This window comes from Mercurialis annua, linkage group LG7, assembly GCF_937616625.2.
Source record: "Mercurialis annua linkage group LG7, ddMerAnnu1.2, whole genome shotgun sequence".
Lineage (NCBI taxonomy): Eukaryota > Viridiplantae > Streptophyta > Magnoliopsida > Malpighiales > Euphorbiaceae > Mercurialis > Mercurialis annua.
This window is the reverse complement of record NC_065576.1, coordinates 12,258,289-12,268,805: the sequence shown is the minus strand read 5'-3', so window position 1 is coordinate 12,268,805 and position 10,517 is coordinate 12,258,289. Positions and strand designations below refer to the sequence as shown.

General features: G+C 35.8%; 1 protein-coding gene across 1 annotated transcript; it reads left to right on the top strand.

Annotated features, from left to right (window-relative positions):
* The first annotated feature begins 3,863 nt into the window (after positions 1 to 3,863).
* Positions 3,864 to 9,085, top strand: LOC126656026 (ribonucleoside-diphosphate reductase large subunit). Its single transcript, XM_050350468.2, has 17 exons — positions 3,864 to 4,348; positions 4,932 to 4,993; positions 5,077 to 5,164; positions 5,250 to 5,513; positions 5,624 to 5,864; positions 5,955 to 6,031; positions 6,156 to 6,326; positions 6,424 to 6,516; positions 6,596 to 6,745; positions 6,834 to 6,920; positions 7,041 to 7,205; positions 7,289 to 7,408; positions 7,713 to 7,915; positions 7,997 to 8,146; positions 8,250 to 8,397; positions 8,559 to 8,645; positions 8,729 to 9,085. Exons 1-17 carry the CDS (start codon positions 4,121 to 4,123, stop codon positions 8,831 to 8,833), a joined length of 2,439 nt encoding a protein of 812 aa, XP_050206425.1. The 5' UTR covers positions 3,864 to 4,120; the 3' UTR covers positions 8,834 to 9,085.
* The last annotated feature ends 1,432 nt before the right edge of the window (positions 9,086 to 10,517 follow it).

Genomic DNA, 10,517 nt, shown 5'->3' with positions numbered 1-10,517 from the left:
TAGGCTGATTATGACAACTCGGGGCCTTCGTTAGGGGGATCCCCTTTCACCCTTTCTTTTTTTGTTGTGTGCAGAGAGCTTTTCAAGCATGTTGAACCAAGTGGAGACGAACCATCTTATCTCAGGTGTCAAGATTTCTCGACGAAGCCCAGCAGTGTCTCATTTGCTATTCGCCGATGACTCACTTTTATTTTTTCAAGCGAACCTGTGCCAAGCAAATACAGTTAACCGCATTCTGGAAGTCTATCGCAAAGCCTCAGGACAGGTTGTTAATCTCAACAAATTTTCCATCTTCTTCAGTAGAAACACCCCAGCAGAAATCCGAGCTAATATGAGCAGGGTCCTTCAAGTGACTCACATGGGAGGCCAAGATAAGTATTTGGGGTTGCCGGAGGTGGTGAATAAATCCAAATCAGCAACGTTTGGAGAAATAGTTGAAAGAGTCCGTCAAAAGACTGCAAAATGGTAGGAAAGTCTCCTATCCCTGGAGGGAAGAGAGGTTTTGATCAAGAGCGTGGCAACTGTTGTCCCTGTATTTTCTATGTCCTGCTTCCTCTTACCAAAGAAATTATGTAAGGAGATCAACAAAATTATCTCTAATTTTTGGTGGGATCAGAAAAATGGGGAACGACGAATACATTGGGTCTCCTGGAAGAAAATGTGTAAAGCAAAGGAGCGCGGAGGTATCGGCTTCAAAGATCTAGAATTTTTTAATCTAGCTTTGCTCGCTAAACAGGGTTGGAGGTTTCTCTCTCAACCGAACTCGCTTATATCAAGGGTGTTCCAGGGCAAGTATTATCCGTTTGGCTCTTTCATGGATGCGGGCAGTCATTCAAATGCTTTTTGGGCGTGGAAAAGCATTATGAAGGGGAAGGAACTTCTGCTTAAAGGAGTCATGTGGCAAGTTCAGTCCGAAGCAGACATTTCCATTCGTCAACATCTATGGCTTCCTACTTCTTATCCTTTCACTATCGACCCTGAAACCACTGTTCCAGATCACCTTAGCAAAGTGAAAGACCTTATAAATCAGAGTACTTTCCAGTGGAATGCAGATTTGATCAATGCAACCTTTTCTCCTGCTGATGATTTAGCTATTCAAGCTCTTCCAATTAGCAGTACAGAGGCCAAGGATAGGATGATATGGCAACACAGTAAAAATGGGATCTTCTCAGTGAGAACAGCTTATCATTTGGCTGTGGAGCTTTCTTCCCCGGGGCGACTGAAGAGATGACAGACATGTCAGTTGATAAATCTACATGGAAAGATATTTGGTCCATTTCAACCTCGCCAAAGGTTAGAATCTTCTTATGGAAAGTTTTAAATAATGGGCTACCTGCTAATGGTAATATTCATGCTCGTTTGAATGGGGTATCGGCTTTGTGTCCTCGCTGTAATGGAGATGAGACAGTAATGCATATGCTACTGCACTATCCTTTTGTCGAAGCAGTTTGGATGGGTGCAGGTTTGGAATTGAGAGAGGTGGGTAGCTCTGCTTTATCCATGGGAAAATTCTGGTGCAGGCTACGCCAAGTTCAGGCCACTCTCAGAGATGGGAGAAAAATGGAGAGTAAAGCGATTTGGATCCTCTAGGCGATTTGGCTCGCGAGAAATTAGTTTATTTTTAGAGCGAAGGATATGGACCCCCTGGGGGTGTTAAAAAGGGCTGCCGATTTGCAAGTGGAGTTTGAAAATGCAGTGGTCAACAGAAATCCCCCTCGGCAAAGCATTTCAGCAGCTGCCAGCACTCTTCTCGATCGGAACCAGCTTTGGCGACCTCCAAATAGAGATGCAATCAAAATTTACTTTAATGGAGCATTACATCTGAGCTCTAGAACAGGGGTCGGGGCAGCAGTGGCAAGAAACCATCAGGGTAAAGTCATCGATTCAGCGGCGAGAAGATTTTCCCACATATCCTCCCCGATGCTAATGGAGGCTTTATCTCTCAGAGAAGCCTTGTGGCTTGCAAGAAGACTTCGGCTTAGTAATATTCAGGTGGAAGGAGATGCTAAAAGCGTTATTGATGCTTTAAATTTGGGCACATCGTTGGACTTAAATTGCGATGTTGTTATTCAAGATTGTAGTAGATTAATCCAGTCCTTTGTGACGTGCTCGTTTTCCTTTGTTTATAAGAGCTGTAATTGGGCGGCACATTCCGTTGCCAAAAAAGCCCTTTGAGATTTTTTTTTGTCTAATTCTCTAGCACAGATTGTGTGGCTGGACGTAAGACTCGCAGAGTCGATTTTTTCAGATTAATGAAAGATTATCTTTGGTAAAAAAACAAATAGTAGGGGTATATTAGTCCAGTTCAATCATTTTGGAGTGTAGATGAGGATTAGGTCTGACAACGTGCAACTTTAATTTTGAACTTTTTTATTATAGCCGTTTGATTTGCTTCTAACAGTACTAATAGTTAGGAACCAAAAAACTTTAAGTAAAAAGATAAGGGCCAAATCTGCCCTTTTAAACTAAAAACCCAAATTATTTTCGGCTTCATCTTCTTCAAAGAAAGACTCTGTTCAGCCGGTAGCCATGGCTGAAGTGATGAAACTCCAGGCCGACTATTATCGGTCACACCTTAAATCTCTAAAATTTCAAAGGCAGCCATGGCTCGAGCCTACCCGAGCCTGAACGTAGTTCCGCCCCTGCATAGGACTATAAAGTCGAGGAACCTAAGGCGAACAAATTCACTATGCGAGTAATTAAAATCAAAATCAAAATTATTTGTAAATTTGAAAAAAGGATGGGTGGAGATTATGAAAAAAGAAGAATAGAAAGATGGTTATGAGAGAGAAAGATAAAGGAATAGTTGTGAGATAAAAATTAAAATAAAAAAATAAATTGGTGAAGATGGCTTGAATATATGCAAGTCTTATCTTAATTGTAAAATATTGAGCGAATGCGCGTTAGAATACATGTTGAATGCAAAGAATTTCACAATTTTCGTATTAATGCAAATGTTTTTAGTTAAAAAGTGTTGTTATTGATTAAAAAAAGTCAAACACGGATATATCAATTTTTTTAAGAAAGAGTAATTTTCAATAAAGCCCTATTTTTTTTATGGAAGATGCTATTTAAACGACCTTTCTATACCATTTTTATTGTTCATTCTTACGCGACAGCATTTAATTCGTCCAATTACTCTTCAAAAGTGTATATATCAAAAACAACTTTTAATACATCCACTAGTTTGTTGTTACGTCAGGTGGGTTAATGAAGTTGGGTTAAAAAAGAAAGTTATATAACATTGCTTATTTTTTACATATTGAAAGAAGGAAAATTGCAGAAAATACTCTGTTTTTTAAGAATATTTGTAAAAATATCCCGTTTTTGAAAATTTATTTTTTTACCCTTTTTCCGAAAAATTATTTTTTTACTCTGAAAATTTGTAAAAATACTCTGTAAACTGTTTGAAACTGTATTTGAAACTATTTTTTAGAGACCGTTTGGAACTCTATTTGAAACTGTTTTTGAAAACGGTTACAAATTATTTTTTAATAAACCGTTTGAAACCCTATTATAAACTGTTTCTGAAACGGTTTATAAAACAGTTTCAAACTGTTCTTTTTTTTTTGAAACCGTTTGAAACTCTATTTGAAATTGCGAAAAGTTTGGTAATATGATTTCAAATTGTGTTTTTTGAAACTATTTACAACTGTTTGAAACCGTGGAGTAAAAAAATAAATATTTAAATTTATTAAGTACGTTTGCAAACTTTCAGTAATGAGTTAAATTTTGTAAATATTTTTAATTTTTTTAGGTATAAAAAAATGACTCACGAGTTTGTTTCTGCACACCCCTTAAAATTGCAAACCCCGCCAAAACAAGGGCTATATACCTCTTTAAATTCCAAACATATCATCATCTCTCACAAAAATAACCCCGTCACCCTACTTTCCATAATCGACATTCAAAAAACCCGCTCCTTTATTTTCCCCTTTTCTCCATTTTGGCGCGGATTTTCAAAATCCCCCAAATTCCGTCTTAGAGGGAATTTCAAATCCCCAAACCTAACCCTAACCTAATTTTCCCTCCTCTTTAAATAACTCCACATCTTTTCCATTTCTTCTACGCGCCTCAAACCCAACCCTAAACCTGTTTGTCAAAAGTCCTCACAGAAAAAATGTATGTGGTGAAGAGAGATGGGAGACAAGAGACTGTTCATTTCGATAAGATAACGGCGAGATTGAAGAAACTGAGTTATGGGTTGAGCATTGATCACTGTGACCCCGTTTTGGTGTCGCAGAAAGTTTGTGCTGGTGTTTATAAGGGTGTTACCACTAGCCAACTCGATGAATTGGCGGCGGAAACCGCTGCTGCTATGACTACTAATCATCCTGATTATGCATCTGTAAGTTTGTCTTTTCTTTCATTTTTTTTATTTTTATTTTTGTCTTTTGAGCGCTCTATTGTTTTGTTGCTTTTACTTGTTGATATATAATTTGATGTGTTATTTTGACTGTGGGTTGGAAATATGATTTGTTTTCGTTGTGGGTTTCGTTGCAATTTCATTTTCGTCCTTAATAATTGTTCTTGTTATTTGCTAGGATAGTTTATTATTAATTTATTATTTTGGCGACGAGGACTCACTCCCTGAGCCGATGCTGGGATCACTGTCGAACATTGGTATGTGGATTGCCTGCAAGCCACATATCTTACAATTCTGTGCTATAATGCCTAGCAGCCTAGGCTTGACCCCTCCTATTAGAAAGGATGTAGCTGGGGTTTGAACTTGTGACCATGGTGCCAAGATGTTTGAGTCTTAGACCAATAGATTAAATCCGTGTGGGCTTTATTGTGTATTTGAGTTAGTCTTAAGTGGTGGAATTGTTGATAATTTTTTTGATTCTATGTTGATTTTTGTTGAATTTGGTCTCGTTTTACATGTTTGCTTGCAACAATTATTGTCTCATCACTATTGTTTTTCTTTGCAGTTGGCTGCAAGAATTGTTGTCTCGAATCTGCACAAGAAAACGAAAAAATCATTTTCAGAGACGTAAGTTCATTTGATGTTTATGATTAAGCAATGAAATTGTTGTGCAAAACATTTTGTCTGATTGTTGTTGATTGCTATTGTAGGATCAAAATCATGTACAATCATTTTAATGAAAGATCTGGGCTGAAGGCTCCTTTGATTGCTGATGATGTTTATGATATCATAATGAAGGTATTTTTGAAAAAGTTTTTTTTTTTAAACGAATTTGTAGAGAGCATTTGATCACTGTGATAACAATTTTCGTGATTTGATTCAGAGTGCTGCTCGTCTGGACAGTGAGATCATTTACGACCGGGACTTTGAATATGATTACTTTGGTTTCAAGACCTTGGAAAGGTCATACCTCTTAAAAGTCCAAGGGGTGGTTGTTGAAAGACCTCAACACATGTTGATGAGGGTTGCTGTTGGAATTCACAAAGATGATATTGATTCAGTTATCAAAACCTACCATTTGATGTCTCAACGATGGTTCACACATGCTTCTCCTACCCTGTTTAATGCTGGGACGCCAAGGCCCCAAGTATGTTTTATCTCTAGTAGATTCCTGTTTTGAAAATTTGTGAATTTGTTTTTTCATTGTATATTGTACTGTAAATATCTTCATACTAATTTATTGGTCTACTTTGGCAGTTGAGCAGCTGCTTTTTGGTGTGCATGAAGGATGATAGCATTGAAGGTATTTATGATACTCTAAAGGAATGTGCTGTCATCAGCAAATCTGCTGGAGGAATTGGTGTGTCTATTCACAATATTCGTGCTACTGGTAGCTACATTCGTGGAACAAATGGCATGTCTAATGGTATTGTTCCAATGTTACGGGTGTTCAATGATACTGCTCGCTATGTTGATCAAGGTGGAGGCAAGAGGAAAGGTGTGTCAATTGAGCTATCTTTTGTATCACACATGACATAAATTGTGACACTCGTGAATCTCTTTTAAATCATTGCTTCAATTGCTCTAGGTGCTTTTGCTGTGTACTTGGAACCATGGCATGCAGACATAATGGAGTTTATGGATCTTAGGAAGAACCATGGGAAGGTACATTGAATTGTAAAATTCTTCATGGAAACTCTCTTTTTTTTTTTCTCCAATGCAAACTCAGCTTTTTCTATGGTTCAAATTGTAAATCATTAACATCAAGAGTGTAATTTTCCTCTTTTAGGAGGAGAACCGAGCTCGGGATTTATTCTTTGCCCTTTGGGTACCTGATCTTTTTATGGAAAGAGTTCAAAGTAACGGTGATTGGTCATTATTTTGTCCTAATGAGGCACCGGGTTTGGCGGATTGTTGGGGCGAAGAGTTTGAGAAATTGTACACCCAATATGAGAAGCAGGTAATTTTAGATTTCAGGTCTTGTCGAGTGCAAATGCATTTATCTCCTTCCTTTCCTGTTTGATTTTGGTTATTGATGGCTTATGTATGATACCCAGGGCAAGGCAAAGAAGGTTGTCAAAGCACAGAATCTATGGTTTGAAATTCTAACATCCCAGATTGAAACTGGGACTCCTTATATGCTGTTTAAGGTGACTATAAATGTGTTCCATTTAATCCTTATATGAGCGTGTTCTTGCAGTTTGTTTATACTATCTTTATTCTTTCTAGGATTCTTGCAATAGGAAAAGCAATCAGCAGAATCTTGGTACTATTAAATCTTCTAATTTGTGTACTGAGATTATCGAGTATACAAGTCCAACTGAGACAGCTGTGTGCAATCTGGCATCAATTGCCTTGCCTCTGTTTGTTAGAGAAAGGGTGGGTGCTACCGGAACTGATTCACATAAATGGTCTCTTGTTTAATTGTTTGATTGTGGTTTGATTGATCTTCATTTGTTTGTTTCAGGGGGTTCCAGTGGAGTCTCACCCGACCAAGCTTGTTGGAAGCAGAGGTTCCAAGAATAGATATTTTGACTTTGAAAAACTAGCAGAGGTTTGTTATTCACTTGTTAGTTAAACATATTATCTGGCATATTATGTGGCTTGTACAACTTAGAAATCAGTTTTCCCCTGATAAGCTTGATTATAACTTATGTTTTTCCTTTTGGAACAGGTTACAGAAGTGGTTACATGCAATCTTAACAAAATCATTGATGTTAATTATTATCCGGTTGAAAATGCAAAAAGGTCAAACTTTCGACATAGGCCCATTGGCATTGGGGTTCAGGGTCTTGCAGATGCCTTCATCTTACTTGGAATGGCGTTTGATTCACCAGAGGTAAATTTACTTTGATAGATAATTTGTTTGAATCTTAGCTTGGATAAGCTGTGACTTGACAGTTTTGAGGAAATCAATTTCAGGCTCAACAACTGAATAAGGAGATATTTGAAACTATTTATTACCATGCTCTGAAAGCATCTTGTGAGTTAGCTGGCAGAGACGGCCCTTATGAAACGTATGCTGGTAGTCCTGTAAGCAAGGTAAGAGAAGTTTCTTCAAACTCTAAGCAATGTACTTTAGCTGAGTTTAATCTTCCATTTTCTAAATAATGAACTAATGAAGTAATACATGTTTGTCCAACAACCCTGTTTTGCTAGAATGTCTGTTATGTTCAATAAAATTTGTTCTTGACTACAATGTTTTCTCTTGGATCACACTGTGTATTAAGAGAATTGTTTGGCATAATGGGAAATGTTAGTTCTTGTCAAATGTGACTTGAAAACTTTTTTCTGATAATCTCACAGGCTTTTGCTAACTTCTGGATGTGTCCATTTGAATATCCAGGGAATTCTGCAGCCCGACATGTGGGGTGTAACTCCATCTGGTCGGTGGAACTGGGATGCTCTTAGAGAATTGATTTCTAAGAATGGAGTTAGAAATTCTCTCCTCGTGGCACCAATGCCAACTGCTTCAACCAGTCAGATTCTTGGAAACAATGAATGCTTTGAGCCATATACATCTAACATCTATAGTCGCAGGGTTTTGAGGTTTGTGCTATATCATTTTATTCTATTTAACCTCTTCTAATTTCAGTTTTCTTCAATGTCCTAATTTTTTTATTTTTGCAGTGGTGAATTTGTTGTTGTGAACAAACATCTTCTTAATGACTTAACTGAGATGGGTGTTTGGACTCCGACTCTCAAGAATAAAATAATTAATGAGAATGGATCTGTTCAGAACATTCCTGAAATTCCTGATGATTTAAAGCTTATTTACAAGTAGGGATATTTGTTTATTTTGCCTTTCTTTATTCTCTGTCACATCTTTTTTCACTTGTCTTGTGATTCTTCCTCAAGCTAAGAAAAGTTTTCTGGCTTTTAGGACTGTTTGGGAGATCAAGCAAAAGACGCTGGTCGATATGGCAGTTGATCGTGGATGCTATATAGATCAGAGTCAAAGCCTTAATATACACATGGAACAACCAAATTTTGGCAAACTAACTTCATTGCACTTTTATGCTTGGTCTAAGGTAACTATTGAAATAATATATTCTACATGTATACAACTATGATATGTAGAGTTTAATTGCAGCTTATCCTGCCTTACCATGGCTTAGGTCGTTTAACCTATATTTATTGCTTAAATGTATATTGTCAAACTAATTATTTTTTACCGTGTGCAAATGAAAAGGGTCTAAAAACGGGAATGTATTATCTGCGGTCACGTGCTGCAGCTGATGCCATCAAGTTCACTGTTGATACTGATCTTCTTCTTAAAGTAATTATCAATCACATTGTCTTTTGCTTTAATGCATATCCGTCTTTAATTTATTGAAAGAATTTATTTAATTGGTAATGCAGGACAAGGAGCAGAAGGATAACGCTGTTGTTGACGATGAGACCAAAATGGCGCAGATGGTTTGTTCTCTTACTAACCCTGAAGAATGCATGGCTTGTGGAAGTTAGAGCATTTGAGAAAACATGTCATTTGGTTCTAATGTTATTTCTTGATGTTTTATTACACAAGAAATTTGGTGAAATTAGGTGTTCTTAGAGAATTTTAGTATACCAGTTATAAAAAGTAAAACTAATAATTATATATAAATATTAGCTATTGTATAGGTTTAGTCTTTTCTTGAAATTAGGTAGTTGCATTCTCCAGTTTGTATATGTAATTTGAATTCCAGCTACTGTTATAGAATTTGCTTATTTCCAGAATTATGGTTATGCAGTATAAGTTTTATAACCACTTGGTATTCAAAGAGGTTATAGCTCTTTGGAAAATTATTACTCGTTTCATACCATAGAGATAAAAAAATGGTTATTTTTGGTGTCTTGTAAAGATTAAAAAACTTGTCATTTAATGTTAATTAAAGATAAAGTTGTCAAATTACTCCTTATTAAGGAGTAATTTGACAACTTTATACAATGTTATTATATGAACATTATATATTTTAATTCTATTATAGGAGAAATTCTTAGGTAGACTTGGTATACCACGTCATCCGTAGACCAAATTTATCACATTATGACACATCATTAAAATGATGGCAATCTTGTAATATTACTATTCAAAGGTGTAAATAAGTAAAAAACGAATTTACAAAATTGCCATCATTTTAATGACGTCATAATGTGATAGATTAGTCTACGGATGATGTGGTAGACTGAGTCTACATAAGAATTTTTCCTATTATAGCTCATCACTTATGGATCCCACTTTTTTTTAATATTGATGATTTTAATATTTATTGGTTGAATAGTACTCCATAATAAATTTTGTAAACTGTTAACAAAAAATTACTAAATTTTAAGGATTTATTTATTAAATATAGTTGATAAAATAATAAAAATATACTCCATTTTATTATAATATTTTATTCAATAAATAATTTAATATGTTCATAGTTGAATCAAACAAAAAAAGGAACACAGAATCAAACTGCCCCCTCAACTTGGCATGCAAAATCAAATGAGTCATTTTCGTCGCTTTTAGTACAAACAGACACAAAATTTGTGTTTTCGTATCCAAACGGCTCCTCGGAGAGTGAGTTTCTTAATTTCATTTAATTAACTTAGTTATTCTAATTTAATTTCTAATTATATTCTAATTAATCAAAACCATAATTATATCATTAACAATACCCCAGTTTACCCTAATTAAACTAACAAAACACAGTTAAATCCTAATTAAATTATATCTAAGCCTAATTAAATTACCTAATATTAATCATCTTCCTCACAATTCTGCCACCGCCACTATCATCTTCCTCACATCCATGCCGCACGCCACTTCCTGTCTTCCTCGCATCGTCCCGCCCACTTATTTTACGTCCCCGGTGAAAAGATGAACCTTCGGAATCCAACTGGTTCCAAACGTTTCATCTGTTCTCTGCCTGAGAATAGATGAAACCTTTGGAACCCATTTGGGTTCCCACGATTTCATATGTTCTAAGACAGAGAAGACCCGTCGGAACCCACTGGGTTCCGACGAGTTTCTTCCCTCTTCGGAGAGGATAAAAAGGGTAATAGTTCTTAACATTTTAATTAAAATAAATAAAATTTTAATTAAAATAAAATAAAATTTTAATTAAAATAAAATAAAATTTTAATTAAAATAAAATAAAATTTTAATTAAAATAAAATAAAA

Excerpts from the sequence above, each read along its gene's own strand:
- LOC126656026 (XM_050350468.2), top strand. The coding sequence starts at position 4,121 with ATGTATGTGGTGAAGAGAGATGGGAGACAAGAGACTGTTCATTTCGAT. Across the intron at positions 4,349-4,931 it reads ATCATCCTGATTATGCATCT|TTGGCTGCAAGAATTGTTGT; the intron begins GTAAGTTTGTCT and ends TTTTCTTTGCAG. Across the intron at positions 8,398-8,558 it reads ACTTTTATGCTTGGTCTAAG|GGTCTAAAAACGGGAATGTA; the intron begins GTAACTATTGAA and ends GCAAATGAAAAG.